Source organism: Schistocerca gregaria, chromosome 4 (genome assembly GCF_023897955.1).
Source record: "Schistocerca gregaria isolate iqSchGreg1 chromosome 4, iqSchGreg1.2, whole genome shotgun sequence".
Lineage (NCBI taxonomy): Eukaryota > Metazoa > Arthropoda > Insecta > Orthoptera > Acrididae > Schistocerca > Schistocerca gregaria.
In genome coordinates, this window is record NC_064923.1 from 249,867,463 (window position 1) to 249,895,173 (window position 27,711).

Here is a 27,711-nt window from a genome sequence, read left to right on the forward strand (position 1 = left end):
GAATAGTAGTTGCTGTTTCTTTAGAAGTTTCCTTACAGAAATTGTGTATAATAGAGAGTCCCTCTCATCATGAACTTTTCTTCTAGACGTGAATCTATCCAGCATTTGGCCAACTATACATCTTCAGCATATTTTCTGTGCATACTCCTGTCCAAGCTAAATATTTCAAGTCAGGATATGACACTTCATACTCTTTATCTAGTTTAGGGGGCATGTAAATCAATCTGCTCATTTTATCTGAGTTTTATACTTGGTAATCAATGATGATACAACCAATTTTGAAATGGGTATCCTCAAAGAGGTCAGGTGAATTTCCTGCCATTAGATGTAATGTATTTTCATTGTAACTGCGTTATTGAGCTATCCATTTTAAGTTGATTTCAGAGCTAATATTTAGCATTATTACAATGGATGTTTTATCATTGTTACTTCTTACAAAACTATAATTATTATACTTCATTGTGGCATGGTTAAAGTCTCCTCCAATGATGACAGTATGATCTGGGAACATGTGTACTAGCGAGCTAAGGTTTTCTATCACTTTTTTGGTTATGTGTGTGTGTGTGTGGGGGGGGGGGGGGGGGGGGGGGTGAGACAGGTGGTCTACAGAAGGATTCAATTAATGACAGTATTATGAAAAGGATAGATTGTTAATCACTATATAGCGGAGATATTGAGTCACAGACATGCACAACAGAAAGATGCAAGCTTTTGACCAGAGGGCCTTCTTCTGAAATAGACTACATGCGCACACACATTCACACAAACACAGCCCACACACACATTACCATTGTCTCTGGCTGCTGAGGCTAGACCTAGCCTATGCTTTCATTATAAAAATCTTGCTGCTGCTAAATTTGGGTTTTAGGCAACTTTGTATTCCTAGTATTGTGTGAGCTCTACTGCTTTTTAGGAGCATTTTGACATTTGGTCTCTAGTAAGAAAGGAAGACATTTGTGTGCACTCTGTACACAGTCAGCTACCTGGTTAGCAGCCTGTTATGTGTAGTGGACTATTTATTAATTTAGAGAGAATGTTCAGTTCTCAGCTACGTGTTGCAACTCAAGGAAATCATAACCCATATTGTCACAGAATCTTCCAAGTCTCTGGTTCAAGCCTTTCCGTCAACTCAGAATCAAGAGGCAGGGAGACAGTTTCAGTTCTGGAGAAAATTCTGTAGATAGTGACCTTTGTAAAAGTTATTTGAGCAAGGCTGGTCTTCCCAAACTGATGTTCCAGTTGTTGGAATGATCCAAGTATGATCCCAGAGTCCAGATGACAGACAGTGTTTTTTCCAGTGTGCACTGCAATCTGCAGTTATTTGCACCTTGATCTCTCAGTGACTGCTGGAACAACCTCTTCAACAAATTCAATGAGGCCTTCAATTATATACATGCATTGTACAGGATGATCTTTTCTGTCCCTTGCTAACAGTTCCTGAAGAAGTACTATTATTCACTGAAGGCTGAAACTGCTGACAGTTTTGCACTTGTTTCCTCTTGACACAGAACACTGCAGGTGTCTTACTGGCTCATTTTCATTTGAGTGAGTTACAGCACTTCAACCATATTGGTTAGGAGGAGGAGTAGAATAGTGTGAGTTCTCCTCAGTTCCTGCCTCCCTTGTACTTGGCCCCAGGGTCTACTACTGACATGCCACTGACAGTCAAATGGACTAGTAGTGATAGATCCTCTCCATAGATCCTGTAGAGGACACAGTGCCCATGGGGGAGGATAGTACATGAGGTACATTTGGTATCTTTGATACATGTCTCTTGGTATGGTAACCCTCACAACAAACTCATTTACAGCAACATTCAATTGCTTGACAGCAGTTGAAGCAATTTCCAGCTGCTTATGAACAGCAACCATCTTATACTGTACCCAAAAACAGATTTCGCAGTGGGGCTACATTGTGACAAGTGCATTGTTATACAGAACAGTAAATGAATAACTTTAAATTAACTTATTTGATTCTCTTTTAATTTTTGGATCTGTAATCGTACAAGAAATAGAAGCTCCCTCCAGGAACTAATGCAATTTATACTAGACAAAATGATTTCTGTTGTAACAAGAGAAAAGATGGGATAAAATTTACTGGTTCCCTGAAGGTACTTGGAAGTTCAAATCTCAAACTTTTGTTTTCATAATTTTCCGCACTAACAAACCCGCATAAAAAATATGCGCAATTATTTACATGATCATTATACACTCTCAAACACTTGCGTGGAACAAATTGGTTAATAAACAGACTGAAGGATTGAAAATGTTGCCCTAATTATGTAATTATGTAACCACTAATACTGTTGTTAAAGAGAAATGTTTTTGGTCTTTCAAGCCAAATATTGTTGCTGGAATATACAGAATGTACTACAGTAACAAGAATCCATGAATTCACTATGAAATATGCTATGTACAGCACTCATGCACCTTCCACATCCTCAAAAATGTACCTTTACTCATGTAGATAAAAATTATGACAATAGGCAGAACAACTGTGTGGCTCAAGGATACTACTGCCAAAACTGTATAAAACACTAATGTAGTTAACAGACGATGTTGCAGTTTGAAATATATTTATGTAGTATTCAAAAATAACATAACATGTCACACCACATGCATGAGTTTTGATTCAGTCAATATTAAAAGCATTTTTTGGATTTTTTACTTGCTGACTTTCACTAGCACGCCTAAGATGAACACTATAGTGTCAATATATCCCACTAGAAACAGCAAAAGTCATAAAGCACAACAAAATCTGTTTCTGTATGAAGTGGCTGACAATGAATGTTTTAAATCTTGCCTGGATAGCTCCGTCAGTAAGAGCATTACTTGTGAAATGTGGGTTTCTGAGTTTTGGTCCCAACGTAACATACAATTTTAATGTCAGTTTCAATAGAAACTGAATCCATTATCTGCCTCAAAACTAAGTTTGAAAAATCATTATCTGAATGGAAAGTTGTAAATGAGCATAGCCGAATAAATTGTGAACTCTATTCCACATATCAGGATAATCTTTTGGTAAGAACAGTTGATTGTAGCAAATGTTTCTATACCTGTACGGTATATGGCCCACAGTGTTTTACGAGAAAATCACTTAAATGACTGAAATCTGCCCTTGTTTTCAATATTTCCTGTCTTGTCCTGTTCCTGGCACTGAATGCAGGAATATCATTTAATTGGGGAGGACAACTAGTTGTTGAAATAAATGGATAAGTCTTTTGCACGAGTATGCAGTTTAAAGAATTTTTTGTATTTTAGTAATTCCTTGGTTTCAGATGCAAGCCTAACGTAGTGGGTCGCACATGTGATCACTGCAAACCAGGACATCATCATTTCCCATACTGTGATATGTGTGACTGTGATCGTCGAGGTACAACCACAGACATATGTGACCAGGTATATTAGTTCTATAAGTTCACTATTGTCTTAAGCACCAAATGTCTGAGGAGAAAGTGTTAAAAACTAATGGTTCCTTTTTACAAGCTGCCTACATATTTCTAACATACAGTTCAATTGCAGTGTGAATTGCTTGATTTGTCATAATATTTTTGAAAAATTCTGAAGGAAACTGTAGGGTACATTATCCTGATATACCTCAGAATTCAAGCAAGATACCATTTTTTCAGGTGCACTATTGATCTTCTCTATTATGTACTTACAGGTGTTATACTATGTGGTATTTCCCAAAACAAGTTATCGCACACAATGAAACATTATAATCTTATGTGTAACATTGTGCTTCTTTCCTTGATGTTTTATGCCTGTTTCTCTTGCATATTTGCATGTGTGGTGTGGTTGAATTTAAGGGTTTATGGAAAGTAACTGACTGAAAGCTTAAATCGTTATGTTATATCTGAACCTGGAGGTATGATACACACCTCTTTGCATTGGAAATATGCTGAAAACTGGTATTGCAGCAGGCTCATTTCTGTCAAACTTTAAACAATTTGCAGGTTGTCAGTTCAAGTCTATGAAATAAATTGTTTTCTGTAAAAGTGAAATCAAGTTGAAATGCACTCTGCATAACATATTGAGTTGCCATGTAACAACAGAACCTGGAATTGCAAAGAAACTTATGCAAATACATGCAAACTTCACATGCACAGATAGAACTAACTATAGAAAAGTTAATCTGCAGAGCTAAGGAAAAACTCTTAAGTCAGCTGCATGAGTAAACTTGGGACAGCTCTTTGCAGCAAAATGACAAATTTTAAATAACTCAATATAACAAGTAAAAGACTGAATTTTAAAATAAATACAATCACTTCTTTTAGGAATTAAAATTGGGTGTCAATTTGGAATGCATTGACTGAGACAAAGAATATGCTCCAATATTATTTCTTCTCTTTGCATAGACCAACATCACCTGCTACTGTAGCTTTCTGCTATAAAATGGTGTCACTACAGCATACAGTATGTGATCAGAAGTATCTGTACACGCCCAAAAACATGTTTTTCATATTAGGTGCATTGTGCTGCCAACTACTGCCAGGTACTCCATATCAGTGACCTCAGTAGTCATTAGACATCGTGAGGGAACAGAATGGGGCACCCTGCAGAACTCACAGACTTTGAACGTGGTCAGGTGATTGGGTGTCACTTGTGTCATATGTCTGTACATGAGATTTCCACACTCCTACCCATCCCTAGGTCCACTGTTTCTGATGTGATAGTGAATTGGAAATGTGAAGGGACACGTGCAGCACAGAAGTGTACAGGTGATCTCGTCTGTTAACTGACAGAGACTGCTGACAGTTGAAGAGGATCGTAATGCATAATAGGCAGACATCTATCCAGACCATCACACAGGAATTCAAAACTGCATCAGGATCCACTGCAAGTATTATGACAGTTAGGTGGGAGGTGAGGAAATATGGATTTCATGGTTGAGTGTCCCCTATAAGCAACACATCATGTCGGTAAATGCCAAACGACGCCTTGCTTGATGTAAGGAGCATAAAAATTGGATGATTGAACAATGGAAAAAGGTTGTGTGGAGTGACCTATCACAGTACACAATGTAACGATCCAATGGCAGGGTTTGGGTGTGGTGAATGCCCAGTGAACATCATCTGCCAGCATGTTTAGTGCCAACAGTAAAATTCGGAGGCAGTGGTGTTATGGTGTGGTAAAGTTTTTCAGGGTGGGGGCTTGCACCCATTGTTATTTTGTGTGGCACTATCACAACACAGACCTACATTGATGTTTTAAGCACCTTCTTGCTTCCGACTGTTGAAGAGCAATTTGGGGATGGTGATTACACCTTTCAGCACAATCGAGCACCTGTTCATAATGCACACCCTGTGGCAGAGTGGTTACACAACAATAACATCCCTGTAATGGACTGGCCTACACAGAGTCCTGACCTTGATCCTATAGAATACTTTTGGGATGTTTTGGAATGCTAACTTTGTGCCAAGCCTCACCGACCGACATTGATACCTCTCCTCAGTGCGGCACTCCATGTAGAATGGGCTGCCATTCCCCAAGAAACCTTCCAGCAACTGATTGAACATATACCTGTGAGAATGGAAGCTGTCATAAAGGCTAAGGGTGGGCCATCGCCATATTGAGTTCCAGCATTCACGTTGGAGGACGCCATGAACTTGTAAGTCATTTTCAGCCAGGTGTCCACATACTTTTGATCACATTTTGTACACACAACAAAATGAATTGGCAGATTCATCTACATCATAGAGCATTTAGATTATTATATAGAAGTGTTATCTTTTCAGTTATCCATCCATGTATCTCATATGCATTTCCTCTCTAGTCTGATATTTCCAGCACATGGATGTTTTCATATTGTAATCACGTATCGCTTTATTTGTAGTCTTGCATTTTTCATGAAAGTGTAGATTTTCTGAAATCATTTCATTCTCTCTCTCAGAATTCTCTAGTGATCTCATTGTTGTCACTCTCTGAACTGCTTTCTTGTTCAAGTTTTGAAACAAAATAATAATTGTCAGAAGTTTCAATAATAAGCTTGTCTCATTTGTTTTGATAGTGGTTTGTTACTTGTCCTCTCTGATTGCAGTCATTGTATTCTAACCACTGTGACTTGTTACAGACCATAGGGTGATATCTAAAATTTATGGACTTGTTGCTGTCAGTTCCATAAAGTTTCATTTTAAGGTTATTCTCTGCTATCTCTGAACCTTCTTTTTTCTTCAGATATTTCCAGTTGTGGCAAAGTTTCCTTTTTCCTTGTGTATGCTATGTTTTAATTCACATATTACAAAAAGGATAGACTGCTATGCATCATATAGTGGAGATGCTGAGTCGCAGGCAGGTACAACAAAAAGACTCTAAACATGAAAGATTTCAGCTGGAAGGTCTTTTTAAATAGACAACACACACACACACACACGCACTCACACACACACACGCACGCGCGTGCCCGCACACACACTTTTTGTAAAATTGTCATTATTCTGCCCTGGATTTTCCATTGTTTTAATTCACATCTATATTTCTCAACTGTTTTTAATTCTAAGGATTACTGGAAACCCCCTAACACAAAGGGTGTGAATTGCTATTTGCCATGTGACATGTTATTTAATTATAACCTTTTCTGGAGCTTCATAATTGTGTTTTATATCAATCACACATGCCCTTCCTGTCTTTTGTGTTTTAGAATTTTGCAGATGTAGCCTCAGTCCATGGACTGTATGTCAATTTTTTCATTAATATATTTTTTACTTCCTTTCTCATGTGCTTCACATTTTCTCAGTGATTGAGTTGTTTTTGTTTCCACAGTCTCTATCCTAGATTTTTCAATTTTTTGAATCTTACCTGTCAATTTCCTGTTTGGTCCCTTTTTATCCTCCTATTCACATACTCCATCTTTCTGCCATACTTTTTATTCATTTTTCTTGTAACAACCTTTTCATAGTTTTGTTCACCATTTTTACGACATTGTTGTCAAACAATTTACATAATGTGCCTCTGATTAACAATCAGAAATGGCCATTTGAAAGTTGACCTTTGTATGTTCAACTTACATTCACAGCCAGCATGTAAGCTATTCATGCGATCTTTTAGACTGTGAGTAAATAAAAAACTAGATAATGTGATCTAAATATTTAAGATTACACAATGGAAAATCTGGGATGTAATGTTACAATATTATGAAAAGGGTAGTGGAGATGCTCAGCCACACACACACACACACACACACACACACACACACACACACAAACGCAACTCACACGCGTGTGTGTCTGTTATCTATTTTTGACAAAGCCTTGTTGGCTGAAAGCTTATTTTGTGACAGTCTTTTTTTGTTGTGCCTATCTGCAACTCAGCATCTCCGCTGTGTGGTGAGTATTTAACAAGATTGATGAGCAAGAAATTTGAGCTCCATCAAGTTGTTTATTTTTAAACTGTGTAAGCATTTATCACACCACTCCTTTCTCTCTCTTTTCCCACTATTTATTATTATTGTTTGTATGGAATTAAGAAATGCAATTTGTATCTCTCTGCTATTAGTTGTAATATCTTTTGTGTTGTGTGTTTGTATTACTGTGAATTTGCCTCAGTCATGTTTGGGTTTTAAAGTACCATCTAATCAGTGTTCTGTAGATAACTATGTTGACATCGTAGCATAAAATTTGTGTCATAACCTCATCAAACCGTGCCACTATTAGTGCAGCTCAATAACTCTTTTACAGTTGATACTAATAAATTTGACAAATTTAAAATGCAACTCAGTGGAATTTTTAACAATACTTAACCATGCATCTTTCTTGGCAAACACATCCATATTATTATAACACTGCTGGAAAAAATAGTATCTTTTTTAGACCACAGCACACCATTCCATCTTCCAAGTGATCCTTTGAAGACACCAGCTGAGTCATGCATGTTGATGCTGTGATGTGAATGGAAGACAGGCTAGAGGTGCGCGTGCCCATAGTCCCACTGGTGATAACTGGCTCGTGACAGTTTGTATTGTCATGTCTGGGTCTACAAGCCCTCTTACCTGCACTGTGGTAGCTGTATGATGTGCAACTCTACCCTTAAAATACAACGATCCTGGCTAATCTCTGTGCTGATAGCCAGAAACTCATCTATGCCTGTGGGAATGTTCACGTGACCACTGATATCAGGATCATTGCACAATTGATGCAGCACATCCAACTTGTATGGCAGTTTTCCAAAAGGATCACCCTGCCACTCAGAAGGCCACTTTTTGACTGCTTTAAAACTTGCTCAATTGGCTGCAGAAAGCATCAGTGCACCTCTATGGAATGATTGCCTGCTTCTTCATACATTTGCACCACACTGAGCCTTCTGGCTTTGAGCAATCCCTGTTAAAGGATACACACAGATGGCACCATGGTAGCTATGCCACTACACTATCTGTTGGTGGGCAATGTCGAAATCATTATCAGTGCACCTACTATCTCCTAGGTGGCATATGCCATCGACAAATCAAAATCTACGTCATCTTTCCAGGGGTACTAATTTTTTTTTCTGGCAGTCTATTATTGCATCCACATCCATCGACACGTGTACCCAGTAATAATATATGTACAACTGAAGAGAATGTGAATTACTATATATATGTAATTGCCAATTTTGATTAACTTTGTTGTTTCTGTATTGTGCAGACTTTATAATTCATTGTAAAATGACCTTGGGTTAATGCATAACAAACTTTATGTTATACATCAGTTTTGATATCTTAACTTATTTGCATAACATCATTTAACTCTTCAGTATACCTAGACTTGTTGCTTTTGATGTACTCGTGTTCTACCAACAGTGTGTACTAACATTCTGCAGCACATAAGTCCGCATGTTTTGATCATCCAATGGTCATGTTCATGTATCCTTTCTAATTGATGCACACTATCGCATACAGCGAGCAGAGATACACACATGAAGTGATGACTTCTGTCTCATAATGAAGAGATGTTTCTGGATGCTATGGCTGCTCATTGGCTGTTGCTGCTGGCCAGCCAATGGTTGTATGACAAGTGTCGTTGTGTGCTGTGGCCCCTCTATCCTCTGGCACAGTCCATGATAAGTGGTTGTAACCATTATCATCAGCACATTGTTGCCCATGGCAGTTGACTCTGAAAGTGGTAATTTTTTTCCTTAGTTAATGTAGTCATAGAACACCCTTCCCAACAATGGCATATGGAAAGCTCAATGTCTGCACAGCCTCAGAAATGGACTCTCCTACTATTACTGGTGCAGATGACCAGGTAAAGGGCTCCCTGATTGTTGGTAGAGTACAAACTTTAAAGTTATGCTTCCAAGCTCCTTGTTGCTTATTTCTTGTCCTTTCCATTGGCTGTCCTACAGTTTCTGTTGTATTTGTGTGTTTCCGTGCTATGTGGTAAGTTCTTAGTTTCACAGAAAGTGTGGCCCCTGGTGGAGTTTAGTTGCTGCACCCTCTACATCTACATCTACATCTATACTGTGCAAACAATTGTGAGTTGCATGGCAGCAGATACCCTCATTATACCATTTATTAGGGTTTCTTCCTGTTCCATTCATGTAAGGAACGTGAGAAGAATAATTGTTTGAATGCCTCTGTGCATTCAGTAAATATTCTGATCTTACCCTCGATATTTATGGGTTTTCGTATATTCGTAGAGTCATCATTTAAAGCCAGTTCTTGAAACTTTGTTAATAGATTTTCTTGGGGTAGCTTATGTCTATCTTCTAGAGTCTTCAGCATCTCTGTGACACTCTCCCACAGATCAAACAAACCAGAGACCATTCATGCTGCCATTCTGTGTATATGTTCTAAGTCCCCTTTGAGTCCTATTTGGTACTGGTGTCACACACTTGAGCAATATTCTAGAACCAGTTGCACGAGTGATGTGTAAGCAATCTCCTTTGCAGACTGGTTGCATTTCCCCAGTACTCTGCCAATAAACTGAAGTCTACCAACTGCTCTACCCACAGCTGAGCCTGTGTGATCATTCCATTTCATATGCCTACAAAGTGTAATGTCCAACAATGTAGGAAAAGGTAGATTGTTACTTACCATAAAGAAGACACCTCAAGTTGCAGACAGGCATGATTTAAAGACACTCACATATAGCTATTGGCCACACCCTTCATCAGCAAAGAGAGGCACACACATACACAACATTCACACACACACACACACACACACACACACACACACACACACACACACACACACACACACACACACACATACAAGCAAGCACACTTGACTGCTGACTCCATCATCTTGGGCTGGAATCCAGGTATTTGTATAAGTTGGCTGATTCCAACATTGACCCATTGATTTTATAGTCATAGGATACTGCATTTTTTCATATTGTGAAATGCACAGTTTTACATTTCTGAATATTTAAAGAAAGTTGCCAATCTTTGAACTAGTTTGCACTCTTATCAAGATCTGACTGAAGATCTAAGCAACTTCTTTTAAACAGTACTTCATCATAGATAACTGAATCATCTGCAAAACATCTGAGGTTACTATTAATATTGTCTGCAAGGTCATTAATATATGACATGAACAACAAAGGTCCCAACACACTTCCATAGGGCACATGTGAAGTTACTTCTACATCTGATGATGACTCTCCATTCAAGATAACATGTTACGTCCTCCTTAGCAAAAATTTGTCAATCCAGTCACAAATTTCACTTGATCCCTGATATGAAAATACTTTTGACAATAAGCATAGTTGTGGTACTTAGTCAAATGCTTTTTGGAAATTAAGAAATACTGCATTTACCTGACTGCCTTGTTCCAAAACTTTCAGTAAATCATGCAAGAAAAGTGCAAGCTGGGTTTCATATGACTGGTGTTTTTGGAATCCATGCTGGTTGGCATGGAGGAGGTCATTCTGTTCAAGATACCTCATTATGTTTGAAATCAGAATTTATTCTTAGATTCTGCAACAAATCAATAACAAGGATACTGGACAGTAGTTTTATGGACCACTTCTACTATCCTTCTTGAAGATGGGCATAATGTGCACTTTTTCCAAGAATGGGGCATGGTCTTTTGTTTGAGGGATCTATGATAGATTATAGTTAGAAGAGGGGCTACCTCAGCTGCACATTCAGTGTAGAACCTGACAGGGATTCCACCGGGCCCTGGAGCTTCATTCAATGTTAACAATTTCAGCTGTTTCTCTACACCACTGACTCTAATACTTATCATTAATATTTCAGTGGTAGGAGGATTAAATTGGGGCAATTTTCCCAGGTTTTTCTTTGTAAAGGGACATTCAGAAACAGAGTGAAGGATTTCAGCTTTTGCTTTGCTACCCTCAATTTCAGTTCCTGTCTCATTTGCTAAGGACTGGACATGAACTTTGGTGCCACTAACAGCCGTAACATATGACCAGAATTTCTTTGCGTTTTGTGAAATATCATCTGACAATATTCTGCTATGGAAGTCACTGAAGGCATCACCCCTTACTCTCTTGACAGTCAAATACATTTCATTCAGCATCTCTCTGTCTGTTGCCCTATTTACTCCTATTATGCAGCAATCTCTGTTTCTCTAGAAGTTTCTTTACAGAGACTGTGTACTTTGGAGATTGCCTACCATTATGAACTGTTCTACTGGGTACATATATATCCAGTGCATGGTCAGCTGTCCCATTAAACTTGAGCCATAGTTGTTCCACATGCTTCTGCCCTTTACTGAAAGTTTCAATTTTCTAGTTTGCTAAACATATAAATCTTTCTGCTTGTTTCAGTTGTCCTCTGTACTTTGGTAATCATTGTTTCCACAACTGTGCCATGGTCACTGATACCAGTTTTGATGTGGACATTCTCAAAGAGGTCAGACTTATTTGTTGCCATTAGCTCCAGGATATTTCATCATGAGTGGGGTTCCTAAATATCTGTTCTAGGTAGTTTTCAGAGAAGGCATTTAGTAAAGTTTCACAGTATGTCTTATCACACTCACCTCTAACAAATCTGTAATTTTGCTTCAGTTACTTCAGGAGTTGAGTCTGGTGGGTGATAGAAGGATCCAATTATCATGTTATGCCCATCCCCGATACTGAGTGTTGCCCAGTCTCATATGCAACTTTGATTTCTATCTCAGTGGATTTGAGTTTCTTGTCTGCTGCGACAAATACATCACCTCCATTTACCATTTGCCTGTCATTTCTATATACACTCAAATTTTCCCCAAAAATCTTACTGCTATCAGTTTGAGGTTTCAACCAGGGTTCTGTACCCAGTATTATGTGAGCTTCATTGCTCTTCAGGAGCACTTCAAACTCTGGCACTTTGATGTGAATGCTTCAGCAGTTTACCGTTAGGATTTTAATACTGTCACCTGTGGGAGGCATTTCTTTCAGTCTCCAGTCTGATACTTCTTGGTTTCCTACAGTTGTCATTATCTGGTTTGGACTGGGCGTCTCCTAACCTAAAAGACCCTTGTGCACATCTGTCACACAGTCAGCTACATGACTAGTAGTCTCTGATATGTAGTGCGCATCTGACCCATTTAGGGGGACCCTACAGTTCTCAACTCGGTGGTGCAACTTCAGGAAGCCACAGCCTAGCTGGTCAGAGAACCTTTGAAGTCTCTGGTTCAGTCATTCTCCCAAGCACATGAATTAGTCTGGTTATAAAGAGCTGCACAGCCTGACAAAACCTCTCATTGATGGGAGGCACTTGGGTGACATTCATCTGATGAAAAGTCTTATGGTAGTTGCTTCATGAGATGGAGGTCCCTGTTTTGTAAGATAGCAGGTTTCATACATGTGTCTCCAATGCATTGTGCCACACACATATGACATACTCAGAGATAGCATGGAGCAGTGTGGTTTGTAATGTTAATCTGAGATGTGGCAGTGTCGTCCATGGTGTGAGTAATGACTAAAGAAGTCAAAGTCTTTTCATTGCTTTTCTGTCAATGTCCGCCACATGCTATATCCAAGTAAACCAACTGTCCATGGTTACTTTCAACATTGTTATGGATGAACACTGTTCAGTCTACTGGAGAAGAGGCTGTAACACGTGTGGCAAATCAACCCTATTACCAGGAGTGTGTAGTGGGGCCCATTATGCCACACAGAGAGAAACACTATTGGAATGTATAGGAATACTTCCCAAAAGTACTCCTTCCACTTCACACTGTCAAGTGAATCCTCCACGATGCAAAGGAGTTGATGTATCATCGTGTGTTCTTTTCAGTATCTGAGTTGTTTGTTGGAAGCAGCTGTTCTGACTGTATGTGTTGCAAAAGTGTTTTGAACATAGTCACTCAAAGACTATGCTTAGTGCCAGGAGCACATCAAAAGTTCACTGAGGCTTTTTGCAGATGATGCTGTGGTGTATCGAGAGGTTGCAACAATGAAAAATTGTACTGAAATACAGGAGGATCTGCAGCGAATTGACGCATGGTGCAGGGAATGGCAATTGAATCTCAATGTAGACAAGTGTAATGTGCTGCGAATACATAGAAAGATAGATCCCTTATCATTTAGCTACAAAATAGCAGGTCAGCAACTGGAAGCAGTTAATTCCATAAATTATCTGGGAGTACGCATTAGGAGTGATTTAAAATGGAATGATCATATAAAGTTGATCGTCGGTAAAGCAGATGCCAGACTGAGATTCATTGGAATAATCCTAAGGAAATGCAATCCGAAAACAAAAGAAGTAGGTTACAGTACGCTTGTTTGCCCACTGCTTGAATACTGCTCAACAGTGTGAGATCCATACCAGATAGGGTTGATAGAAGAGATAGAGAAGATCCAACGGAGAGCAGCGCACTTCGTTACAGGATAATTTAGTAATCGCTAAAGCATTACAGAGATGATAGATAAACTCCAGTGTAAGACTCTGCAGGAGAGATGCTCAGTAGCTCGGTACGGGCTTTTGTTAAAGTTTCGAGAACATACCTTCACCGAAGAGTCAAGGAGTATATTGCTCCCTCCTACGTATATCTCGCGAATAGACCATGCGGATAAAATCAGAGAGATTAGAGCCCACACAGAAGCATACCGACAATCCTTCTTTCCATGAACAATACGAGACTGGAATAGAAGGGAGAACCGATAGAGGTACTCAGGGTACCCTCCGCCACACACCGCCAGGTGGCTTGCGGAGTATGGATGTAGATGTAGATGTCAGTTGATAACTCACTGGCTGCCTTGGGTCTTTACCAGTCTTTTGGATGATGATTTCTGCATGCTTCTGCACCTCTGGGTACCTCCCACTATTGAAAATATGGTTGAAAACTACTGTGGCTGGTGGCATCTGGCAGAATAAGTTCATTTGTGACCAGTTTGAGGTCATATGACTTCCAGTTGATGAGGTAGAGGAGTTGGTTGGCAATCTCTTCTGCATGGACTTTGTCAGTCAGATCAATTTCCTCATTATCAGCCAGGCATACTGAAAGTAGTTGTTCAATGATTTTGATGTGTGCTGGGTCTGTTAAGGCTTGGACTGGAGTAACATTCGCTTTGAACACATCAGACAGTTTTTTGGCTTTAGCATCCCATTCACTGACCTTGGCTTACCTGACCTGGAGTAATGGTATCCTAAGATGATGCTTGAGAAAGATGTCTGTGGCCTTCCTGTTGGTTCTGTCATTAATATGGAGGATGGTAATCCAGTTTGCCAATTTCTGGTTCCAATGATCTTCCATGGCAGATTTTATCTCCCATTACATTCTGTTCACTATCCTCTTGGTTTCAGTGCTCTTGACCATCATCCATTTACTCAACAAATGGTTCTTTTGTTATGTCTGGTGGCAGCTGTTTGGAATGATCAACTGAGTTGGTTGTGTTAGGAGGAGAGACCACTAGCATGGCGTCCAGCACACACTCTTGGCTACGTCAATGTCCTCAGCTTCCAGCTGTGGTCAATGGCATACCCAGTTGATGTTGCAGATGTGCAGATCTTATTACCAAAATTGCACTTGATCAATGCCTATTGTTGTACAGCAAGGTTAGATGATAGCACTCTGCACATGCATGCTGTGATAATGTGTACACTTCATCCTATAATGTCAATTTGAGAATGCCTAGCTGTAAGCAGAGAACTTCTGTGAAGTTTAGAAGGTAGGAGATGAGGTACTGGCAGAAGTAAAGCTGTTAGTCATTCTTGGATAGCTCAGTTTATAGAGCACTTGCCAATGAAAGGCAAAGGTGCCAAGTTTGAGGTTTGGTCTGGCACACAGTTTTAACCTGCCAGGAAGTTTTATATTGGAGCACACTCTGCTGCTGAATGAAAATTTCATTCTGGCTGTAAGCTGTTTGTAGGGTACATCATTGGCTCACAAGTCAAGCAACAGTGGTGCCTAGTTGTTCTGTGCCACAGAGAAGCTGTCTTCTGTGACTGTCATGCTAGGTGCTGTACAAGATCTGATTTCCAGGGACACTCTCTCTCTCATTCAAATGGTCATCAATGGATTTGTCTTTCATCAGAGAAACATGTCCTATGTGTCTTTCTTAAAAGTCATCAGGTTCCTTTTCTCTGATGTTTTTTGAAGATAATTTCAGTTGTGTCCCTGTGTATGTGTAAAGTCAGCCCTAACAGGAACTGTTAATGGCCTGTTTTACGAAATGTCAAGCATCAATATAAAAGGCATTTTTACTCTTATTATTGACAAAATAGTGTCCAAATTGCAGTTTTGTGTTTACTTTTGATCTGTCTTGTATTAATCCAGTAAGGGCAGACCTAGTGTCTTCAAGGGATGTGACTGTTGCTAATGAGTGAAAATGAATGTGATATGTTGCATTGTAACCAACCAGTCGAGATATAATTTCTGTTTATTTTTAATTATGCAGTAGGACCTAGATGCTGTCTATAGAGCTTTAATTTTTATGTTTCATAATCTGAAAGTAGCCTCTAAAACCTGAAACCAGTCATGGCCGTCTGTGTCATATCACAGATCTTGATAAAGTGAACAGTCAGTTTCATGCCAAATTAGTTTGGTGTTGTATTACAGTTCAGGGACATTTATTGACAGAAACAGCAAGAATAATCAGTGATCCCAGCAGCAAGTGGCTGTGGCTACCATGGTTCATGTTTATGACTTTACAGTTCCTTCACACATCATTTTGTGTACAATGAGGACCAACATTAACACTGGGTACTAACATAAAATACAAGGTGAGCAGTTTTTGCCTGAAATGACTCCACATATCAATCACAAAAAGAAAACGGGAAATATATTCAAAACTGTCAGAGAAAAGTCATATGATGACTCTTCAGGGATATTCGGTGTATTTTGGTATGTCAGCTCACAATGACTACTTCTGCATCTGCATCTACTTAATTTGTTCCACTTCTTTGTTCTTTTCTCACAAGATTTCTTCTGTGGTCTACTGCATAAACATAATGGAACTAGTAATTGTCTGTCAAATGAGCTAGATTTCTTGATATTTGAAGAAATACTTGATTTCACAATAAAAATTAATTTATTTTTGGAACATCACATCAGTAGAAGTGAGAGTGCACTGAAGTTAATGTTGCACTTCAGCTACATTGCAGTAGAAGTGAATCATTACCTGTTCATGTAGACAGCAATTTGAATCAGTCTCCACCTTTCTGGTTTTGATTTTTGTAATTGTAATTAAGACTATAGGCTAATTTGAACCATAATAACAGTGTGCCATGATCCATATAAACAGTCATGTGAGTGGTTTAGCTTTTATCATGTAATAAGTTTTATCAATAACAGCTAAATTATATAATCTGTTAGTATCTAAAAGAAAACAAAAGTTATGGCTTTCTGTGACCAGGAGCCAACTTCCAAACTTGTAATATTAAATGATCAGAAAATAGAAAGAGTAAACTTGTTCAAAATCTTAAGGAAATATTGTCTCATTCATAAGAGAAATAGACATACGAAAGAAAGTAGAAAGATTTAATTACATTAAGGTAACAAACTATAGAACTCTCAGAACTAAATTAAGACAGAAAACACTGCTTAAGTTTTACAAAATGATACGGGGGACCAACTGTGAGATAGGGAAGTGAACCATGGACTGTAACAGGAAGAAATGAACAAAGAACACAAGTATTAGAGACACACTATGTAATAAGAGTAGCAGGGTGCACACTATATGACAGGAGGAAGAAGCTGGCATCAGAGAAGACCTGGGAGTGAAAAGCTTAAATGAGCAGATTAAGGAATGCAGAAACAACTGGAAGGACCGTTTGACAAGAATGAGAAAATGACTGAATACCAAATTAATTATGAATTATTAGTGCACAATAGATCTTTAGGAAGACTGAGGGAAAGGTGGAAAGATCAATAATTTGAGTCAAGAGGGCATAACAGGCAAAAGCCTGAAATGTGCAGAAAGAGGAAGAGTAATAATAGTAATAATAATAATAATAATAATTACTATTATTATTATTATTATTATAAGAAGAAGAAGAAGGAGGAGGAGGTGGAGGAGGAGAAGAAGAAGAAAATTTACAATGAACTTTCAGTTTCTCTACTTGTAATTCATTGGCTTTGACATAAATAAATCAGCTGTATGAGGTCATTATTGACTTGTACTATGCTAAGAAAATCAGTAAAGAACAGGTGGAATAGGTTTCATTTTGTGCAGAACAAGGAGAAAAGAGAACCCATTGCACAGTGGCATCAATTTTTGCTGTTAGTTTGCCTCTGTTCACTAAAACATCTGACTGTTTACTGGATTTTTCCAGCTTATGAGTTAAATAAATAAGTAATCTTCATTTTTGTTCTCTTCTTCTGTTTTACAAGACTGTCATTTACTGGATTATTTGTTAATTTTCTTTGCAGAACACAGCAGAGTGCTTTTGCAAGAACAATGTTTATGGACAGGCTTGTGATCTGTGCAAGGAAGGAACCTTCAACATTGAAGCAAAGAACCCTGATGGTTGCACAAAGTGCTTTTGTTCTGGTAAAACTACTCGTTGTACAAGCTCATATCTGTACAGAAGCCAGGTATGATTTTCTGTATCCTTGTATATTATATGTTTCAGTTTTGTGATGTACATGCTTAGAATTAGTACAATGATGCAGTGAGTAATCTGATTTTCAATATAAATTAATAAGGAGTTTAACAGTTTAAGCAAGATTTGGTCTGTAGCTTAACTTTATCTGAATACATAATTGTCCTGTGAGGGTGATGAGATAGGCCTGTGCTGAGTGCAGTCACAGAGGGTGCAAAAAGCTGTCAAAAAACAGTGAGAAAAATAGTTTAAGAATCAATCAGGAGAGGTATCTGAGTTATCCTTCACATTGTGGTCCCATCATCTACCTACATGAACAAACATTTCCCCTGGCTTTTGAATGTAAACACATGCTGTTTTTGTGGTGTCCTTTGTACAGCACAATCTTTTTGTTCAAATAGAATCATAAAGAAATGGCTTCTGGTGAACACACATCTCTGGTTGAAATGATTCATGTGGCAACAGTGCACTTGGTTCAGGGACAGCTGTGGTCTACACGGCTCTTTCATGTTTAGCAGTGGAATTCTTGCTGCTACATCATTATGATATTTCAGGACCTGAAAAAGCAGTGAATGAATGCTGAAGCAGGTATGCAGTTTGTCATTTTTGCTGAATTCTGCTAACTAAGAACTGGAGTGAGGGGCAATGGTGGAGGTGGTGGGGGTGGTGGAAGAAAAAAGAAAGTGTTTCAATTGGTGCAGTCTAGTGGGTAAATAAAAAAGAATCATAGAATAAGACTTCCGTAGCTCATTGATGATACTACAAGAGTTGTCAGTCGTTATGCCTAAAGGTAGATATACTATATTCCTTTAAGTCAAACATTCATGTATACAGATGTGTGCTCTGTCATTGACCAATTGACCATCGGTTGGATTGCCCAAGCTCCTGGTGTCATAGGACCATTGTAGACCCATTGTTATGTATGAAATGTTTAGTTCTTATTCTGACAAAAATCAAACTCTAATCATATGCCAAAGGAACAAAAATCTTACATCTATTTACTAATTACATTTAACCCATGTAGTTCTTGCGTCAGATCTTGCTGAACGGTTGATTCATAGTGCCTGGCAGTCATACCCATAAGAACATGTCGTTCATGGGCATGTATCCAAGTGAAGTAGACTGTTAGTTTCATTGTCAGGTCATGAACAATAAGATATACATTTTGTTTCACTCTCAGTTTTTAAATACGTTTTATAAAATTTTTAATTTATGTACTTCAGTGATACATTTAATTTGTTGTATACATCTTCAGTGTAGTTTATTAAACTAATATTTTTCAGTAATGCTTCATTTTTATTACACCTAATCACAAAGTTTGTACAGTTTCCTAAATTTAATGATATTGTCATAAAAAGGTTTTGGAAGGGTAGGTTCAGGGGGAGGGGGCACAGCTATGACAGTTCTACTATGGGCACTAAATAAACTTGGCACTGCTGTGTCAAAACCTTAGTGTTCTATCCTTTTCAAGTACAGAATTAGATATTTATTTGATTCAGCTTGCAACATTAAGTCCCACAGAAAAGCTTTCAGAAGGGTAGGTTCATGGGAGGAGAAGGGGGCACAGCCTTGACAGTTCTGCCAGTAATTTCCAAGACTGATTGCCTATCGAAGTTGCGGGGTCCAAACGATATGTATTGAACGTATGATTGTAAGTCGATCATGTGACTCTAGTGGCAGGCGTTATGCATATGTTTATGGTGATCACTACAGCAACGACAAAAGAAGAGTGTTACAACAATACTTGTAATTATAAAGGAGACGACGTACGTTACTCGTCGTCAGTGATGTTGTCAAGCAGAAGTCTCATTAGCTTGGAAAGCAGTGTTCATTTTTATATCTTCCGAAGGTTGTAAAATGATAATGTATAAAGAAATTAAATATAAGTCATTATTTTTCCTGTTCTCTGTAATCATGTACTTTTTTTCAATTTGAGTTTGAATTTTAATTTTATCAGAAAATTATCTTCACTGACAATTTTGTTTCACATTGACAATTAATGTTCTTTTTGAGTTAACATTTCTATCGCATTTGTTCCTACTGAAAAATAACTGTATTATTGTCTCTGTTGCAATAGACTATAGAGGTTAAAGGCTTAACTCTATTTTATATTGGAAACAAAGCATAACTGTTTCATAACTGTTTTTGAAAATATGCTCAAATTCCATCTGTTTGTTTTGGAGAATGTGTTTCTGGATTTTTTTTTCTACAATAAACTGAATAAATACTTAGAATATGTTTCTTTTAAACTTTCAATGTTACCATCTATTAAGCCTGGAAAATGCTGTCTTTAAATAGCAGGAAATCTAGTTCTCTTTGTGTAAGGAATATATAATACTATTGATTTAATAAAAGTTATAGGAAAACAATAATAAATTTAGGTACATTTACTTTTGCATGTAGCACACATAAATGTGCAGATTCTCATACCATTAATGAATATAGCACAATATTATGCAATTATTCTTTCTAATGGATATTGTTTACTATTGTTATATGTAAACTGAAATTTTTCAAAGGTTTCCACAATGGATGATTGGAGGTTAGCAGTAATTGATATTGAGAAAACTGTTCTCATTGATCTACTTGCTGCAGAGCCTGCACACCTAGGTGCAGGGATTGGTGCTGATCTCACACTGGAAGAAACACATGGAAAAGTTGTGTATTTTGTAGCTCCTGAACGCTATTTGGGCAATAAGTTGACAGCCTATGGGGGAGCTCTCAACTACTCTATATATTATACAACAGGACTGTCAGGTAAGCTTTGGCTTTTCAGTGTTTATCGTCTATGTGATGTCTGTCAATAAGAAACTAAAAGAGCTTTAAAATGCAGATTAAACAATGATATATCATTGTTAATTTTCTGTCAACTTCCCGTGTGCCACTTATGGGATTTGTATTTGTTAGCCATTTAATTATGGAGATTTTTTGATGTGGGAAAACTGAGTAGTATAAGGTGAGTGGTTGTAATTTTCACAATAGCACTTTATGGATGATGGTTAAACTTAACCTGCTGAAAATTTTGTAACATCCAGTTATTACTGCAACTCATGGGGAAAAAAGTCTTTAGTAATTTGTAATGTTTGGTTACGAATTTTATATCACATTTTAGGAATACATTTTTCACACATAACATAAAACAAACTATGAATTTTTCACTTATTGGCTACAGTCTCTAGTATTTTAGAGGGACTTTGATACAACAGTATAACTTTTCAGCCATGACCTCATCATTGACAGTACATTAAAACTTAATCTTGCTTCCTTTCCATCTGGGGTGTGTTAAAAAAAGATGAATTACGTAACAGCCTAAATCATAAAAGTGAATCTTGTTTCTCACACTAAGTTGGACTGTTTTCGTGATGGAGTAGTAGAAATGTCAACTGTCCTAAAGGAAAATTCAGAGGAGAAAGTAATAAATTATGAAACAGAATTACTGGCCACAATTTAACTTCAGGAGGTGAAATGTTTAGTACTGCTCAAAGACACACATAAAAGTACTTCAGGTGGGCTTCTCTCATCTGGGGCTCTTGAGTGACGTGCCTTTCCTTTTTAACCTTCCCTAACATATCCCTTCTCCTCCTTGAGGAAGGAACATAACTTCCAAAAGCTAGAATAATGTGTCACTTGTATTTTTCTATGTGTCTATCTGTAGTACTAACACTTCATCTCCTAAAGTAAGTACTCGCAAGCAAAATGTGAGCAAAAGCGACTTCTTCGTCTAATTGTGTTGGCGTGGTAAAGAAATTATGGTGCAAACATACACATGTAAGACCTATCAGTAATAAATGACCTTCCCAACATAGCGTTCCCAACAAGACATGGAAAAGAAACACATACTCTCTTTCTCTTGGACAGCACTGAACAAGATGGAACATTGTTCAAGATGTTACTGGTATTTGGGAGGATCGGTACTGAAATATGTACCTGGCCGTGCAGTTTTAGGCTTTTTATGATTTTTCAGAACTCTTTAAGGCAGGTGTCATTATGATTCTTTTGAAATGAACATAGCTGATTTCCTTCCCCAATCTGATCTTGTTCTTCATCTTAAATGATCTGGTCATTGATGAGATGTTAAACCCTAATGTCCCTTCCTTATTGGATGGAGCTGATGAGGGACTCAGCCTGTGAATAACTCCTCACAATACTGTGTCCATCAAACTAGCTGCTTGGATTGCCACATGTAAAGAAAGAGACAGATAAGAAAAAATATGTTAAAAAGTGATGAAGAACTCAATTGTTGTGAAGAAAATTAAAATAGAAAAAGTTGCAATAAATTTCTATATTTTGAGCAAAGTTATCTTGAGATCACTGTCAGTACAGGTTGCATATTAACTCTTTTGAAAATATAAACTGGGTGAGGAGTATGTCATCCATACAGCTTGTATACCCTGCAGTAATTCAGTTATTGTGCACTACTGGCACATGTATTCATGTGTTGGCAGAAATTCATTGTCATTGAGAATCATCTGTGCGAGTGAAAACACAGGGACTTATCATTAAAGAAGTTTCATTTTACTGACAAATACAATGTAAATTCTATAAAACTGATAAACAACAATGACAAACTGAGAACACAGAGTGCTTGTGGGTTAATAGAAACAGGAGTAAATATTCATTTTAAAGATTGCAGGAAGATCAGAAACAATATAAAACTTGGCTCTGTTGAGATCAAACACACAGTAGTATGCAGACGTGGTAATGGTACATTTGGACAGAACTATAACACTGGTGCCCCTGTACAGTATCACTAAGGACATCTCCATTAATTTTATGTCATTGAAACATATAATCAGGCTGTTGTTAAGGCATCTGAATCCATTTTGTTGGCTTCCAATTTCAAAACTGAATTGATCTATTTTTGTACAATTCTTATATTCTTTTTTATTGTGCAATGAGTTAATTATTTGTCATCGTTAACTTGTGAAATATTAAATTTGAGGATGTATTATACAACAATTTTATTATTTTACTGAATATCAGGCCCTTCTATTTGGATCTTGATTTCTATGTCTGTTTCTATGTCATAAATGATCAAACAGTCAAGAAATTAATACATTGGTATAGGCTTCATTTGCCAGTTTTATTAGTTTCAAAGTGAGTTAGATGCATAACTTTAATTTTGATTATGAAATTAGCTGTAAGACGAAAATTGTATGTTGTACAAGCACCCAGACTTGCTCCTACAGACTGAATTGTCAAGACATCACTCACAATATGTCCTCACAACTTCACTTCTCCCAGTGCCACTCTTGTACTTTCCAGACTTCATAGAAGCTGTTCAGCATTTGTTGCTGTACCAGAACTTCTGGAAAAAGAGTATCATACAGAAATGGCATTGCTGCAGTCTAGTGCTTGCTTTTAGAATTAAACTTTTACTTTACAGCAACCCCTCCTAGAATATTGCTCAAGTGTGTGGGACACTTGCCATGTAGGACTAACAGGGGATGTTGAAGGTATACAGAGAAGGGCAGCATGAATGGTCACAGTTTTGTCTGACCCATGAGTGAGTGTCACAGATATGCTGAAGAAACTGAACTGGCAGATTCCTAAAAAAAGAAGTAAACTATCCTGTGAATGCCTACTTACAAAGTTTCAAGAATCAGCTTGAAATGTTAACTCCAGGATAATACCACAACCCACTATGTATTGCTCCCATAGAGATTGTGAGGACAAGATAAGAGTAATTACAGGGTGCACAGAGGGATTTAAACAACTGTCCTTCTCATGCTCCAAATGTGCATGGAATGGGAAAAATTCCTAATGACTGGTACAATGGAATGCACCCTTTGCCATGCACTTCACAGTTGTGTGCAGAATGTAGTTGTAGATTTAGATCTAGATATAGTAGATTAAAATATTTACTTGTAATTCTGTGGGTTTTTATAGGCTGTGCTAATTGTCTAACCACCTCTGGATTTGTGGATGTGTTCTGTTTGCTTTACTAGGAAGTGCTGAGAGTGGTGCTGATGTGATTCTGCACAGTGGTGATACTTACTTACTGTTTTATTCTTTGGAGCAACCAGCTGCAACCATTACTTTTAAGGGCTCAGTTGATATTTTGGAGAGCAACTTTTTGCTTCCAAGTGGACTTTCTGCAACAAGAGAGCAACTCATGCAGGTTTTGCAGAATCTGCAAGGAGTTTATATCAGAGCCACTTATTGGAAAGAAAGTGTGACTAGCAGGTAATCAATGAAAATATTTAGTGTAACATTACCTAGATAGTTGTCAGTTAAAGCTTTCAGCCACTGTCTGACATAAGGAAAGAGCAGATTCACTGTACCTTACCTTGGGTTTAGAAATATGAATGAAAGTTTTCTCTTCTTAGTATGTAGTTCATTACAGCTTGAGAAAATGTGTATTACATCCAACAATACCTCATTTATTCATGTACATATCATATAAAAATTGCTTTTGTTATATTTTTAATCTTTTTAGTTAGTCTTTGATGGTCTTTACACTGATCAGAGTAACAAAATGACTAACAGCTAATTGTTTGCAGGACAGCTTCTGTAGCAACACTCAACCATTCAATGAGTTTGACTGCATCTTTTGTTCTATTAATTGTTGTCATATATTTCTGCTTCCATAAACCACAGTCAGATGAGAATTGTGGTTGCTAATGTAATTTTTGTGATGGACTTTCATTGTGTGATTTTTATCTCTGTGCATAAAACTATTTTATGCAACAGAATATCTCAAGTTGGAAGCAGCAGTGAGCAGAATAGCACTAAGGCTATGACTTTTCTGCAAGGCAAAACCGGTAGTATTAATACAGAGCTTGTGAACGTATCTCTTACAGAACCACATAAGTGTTGCTGCCTCAGCCATTTTGTTTGTGTGGGCAAAAGCAAATTGACAGTATGGCCTCTTCTATGCCTAACTGTCAAACACTTTGTTATTCAAATCCAGGTATAGAAACTTCTAGTCTGAAATTAAATTACACTGTAATAGATAAAAGGCTTTGTCAAGTATTACCCACAGAGAATGAAAGCAGTAAGTCACTACACAAAGAAATCTGTAGCCATTATCCTATTTAAAGTAATGGTAGCTTGAAAATAACAATGAATAATACATACACACAATGGATAAGAGGAATGTACAAATTTAATTTACAGAATATGAATAACACATGGGGTGTAGTTACGCGGCATAAATACAAATTGATACAAATTATTAACAGATGTCACACAATGTTATGATCTTTGAAGTCAAATTTGTGGAGAGATGCTCTTGTTTTTAGGACCTAATACAATTATCTGAGACTATTTCTTGCTGCCTTACTGAATGAGTAATACTGTGTTGTTAATAATGGGATGATGTGTTCAAAGAAATAGAACTAGATTAGTAAATATCACATTAAATGGACAAGTAAGATTGAAATTATATCATGTTAATGCTGGAATGTAAGTTACACATTAAAACATTTTGAACTTAGTCGCTGATAGACACTCCTGAAGAGCTAGTTGCCTGTTTGACTGAAGCTGCAGCCATTATTTGTGAAACTCCTGGTTGTTTTGAAGAAGTTAGACAGTCAGTCACACACAGAAGTCAGCTGTGCATTAATGTAAATGAATGATATTTTCATGAACATCTCACGACCGTTTGAACACAGTCTCTGAACTTCTCTAGTGTTAAAACATCAATGGATCCCTAACGGGGAAATGGTGTAGCTGTAACATTTTTGCCACATAAAGGAAGTGTTTCTTTTTATCTCCTCTAAACATTCTTAATATTTTTATACACTTTTATTACACACTGAAAATGTTGTCATCTCTAGGCACATAGGCATAGTTACACCTGCAAGTATATCTTGTAGTGAATTTTGTGACTGGATTGAGGATTTTTTGGTAGAGAGGATGCAGATAGTTACCTTGGATAAAGAGTCATCAACAGATGAAGTAACTTTGAGTGTGTCCCAGGGGTGTGTTGGTACACTTGCTTTTCATGTTTATATTACTGACCTTGAGGACAATATCAATAGCATGTTCAGAGTTTTTGCAGATGCAGTTATTTGTAATGAAGTACTATCTGAAAGAAGCTGCACAAATATTGAGTCAGAACTTGATAAGATTTCAAAGTGGTGCAAAGATTGGCATCTTGCTTTAAATATTCAGAAAGCTAAAATTGTACACTTCACAAAATGAAAAAAATAGCATTATGTGATTTAATATCAGTGAGTCACAGTCAGAATTGGTCAACCCATATTTGGGAGTAAAAATGTCTAGGGATATGAAATAGAATGATCACATAGTTTCAGTTGTAGGCAAAGCAGATGGCAGACTGTGATTCATTGGTTGAATCTGAGCAAGCTCAATCAATCTAAAAAAGAAGGCTGCACACAAAAGATTTGCATAACCCAACTTAGAATATTGCTCAGCATGTGGGATGCATACCAAAGAGGACTAAAGGGGATATTGAATGGATACTTCCTGCAAAGAAGGGCAGCACGAATGGCCACAAGTTGGCTTGGCTCATTTCACGAAGATGCTGAAAGAACTGAACTGACATATGCTTGAAGATAGATACAAACTATCCCATGAAAATCTACTTACAAAATTTCTTGACCCTATTTTAACAGATGGGTCTAGGAATATATTAAAACCTCCTGTGACTCCCTTATGGACTGCAAAGACAAGATTAGACTGGCTACAGCATGCACAAAGTATTTAAGTATTCTCCCTTCCCGTGATTCATATATGAATGGAATTGGTTAAAGCTCTAATAACTGGTATAATTGGGCATGCCCTCTGCCATCCTCTTTGCAGTGGTTTGCAGAGTATAGGTGCACAGTATTGCTCAAGAGGATTCTGTAGGGAAAATAAATTCAGAAAGCAAACTATTTAGGAGAAAATTTAAATGAAAGACTTAATTGCCAAATCTCCATAATTGTACTGTATTTTCTTATACATATTACACAATTTTAGTCTTTGCATGAATAATAAAACACAGATGTACATATTACATAGTCTCAAAAGTATTTTGTTAAAATGAAAGAAATGAAAAACAATACGAAGTCTTGATCCATGATATTCTTGGCGTAATACTTGGCTGCATAGCCCTCTGCATGTATTACTGCAGCACATCTGGATATCATAGAATGCATGAATTTGACCAGTCACACCAGAGGAGTCTTCTTCTATTGCTCATACAATTCTTTGTAGAAAGCCTCCTTGTTGGTGCAGTTTTGTTGGCGAACACATCTATCCAGTATGCCCAGAAGATAATTTGTGGTGTTTTAAATCTATACTTCGGCATTTAAATACTTTTACTTTGTGGTACTTCAGAACTGTCTTCACATGACTAGAAGTGTGCTTCAGATAATTGTCATGCTGGAATTGCCAATTATGAGGCATATTTAGTCTTCCGTGAGGTATCATGTGATCTGTTAATATTTCACCATACTTCAGAGTATTGATGACCCCGAGAATTTTAATGAGAGGTCCTATACCACTTTGTGAGAAACAGTCCCACACCATGGTATTACCTCCACAGTGCTTCATGGTAGGTACTTGGTACTTTTTGTCGTTCCTCTTGTTTTTTGACCATCAAACATGTCGTATACTGTCTAAGAAGGAGAGATTACACTTGCTTTATCACTCCATAGAATTTGTGACCAGTCTTCAGTGGTCCATGACACATACTACTTATCAAACTGTAGTCTGGCTTTCCTATTTTTCACACTTATCATAGATTTTTGTGAAGGTCGATTGCCATTCAGATCTATTGCTGTGAAGCAACATTTGGCTGTCGAAACATGGACCTTCACCCCGCATTTTACCTATACATCATCATATA

General features: G+C 37.6%; 1 protein-coding gene across 1 annotated transcript in view; it reads left to right on the top strand.

Annotated features, from left to right (window-relative positions):
* LOC126268053 (laminin subunit alpha) overlaps positions 1-27,711 on the top strand; it is a 380,289-nt gene that overhangs the window by 172,773 nt on the left and 179,805 nt on the right. The window contains exons 24-27 of the mRNA XM_049973485.1: positions 3,278-3,398; positions 17,740-17,904; positions 20,432-20,669; positions 23,861-24,098. Of these exons, the coding sequence (XP_049829442.1) occupies positions 3,278-3,398; positions 17,740-17,904; positions 20,432-20,669; positions 23,861-24,098 (762 nt within the window). The remainder of the gene's footprint in view (positions 1-3,277; positions 3,399-17,739; positions 17,905-20,431; positions 20,670-23,860; positions 24,099-27,711) is intronic.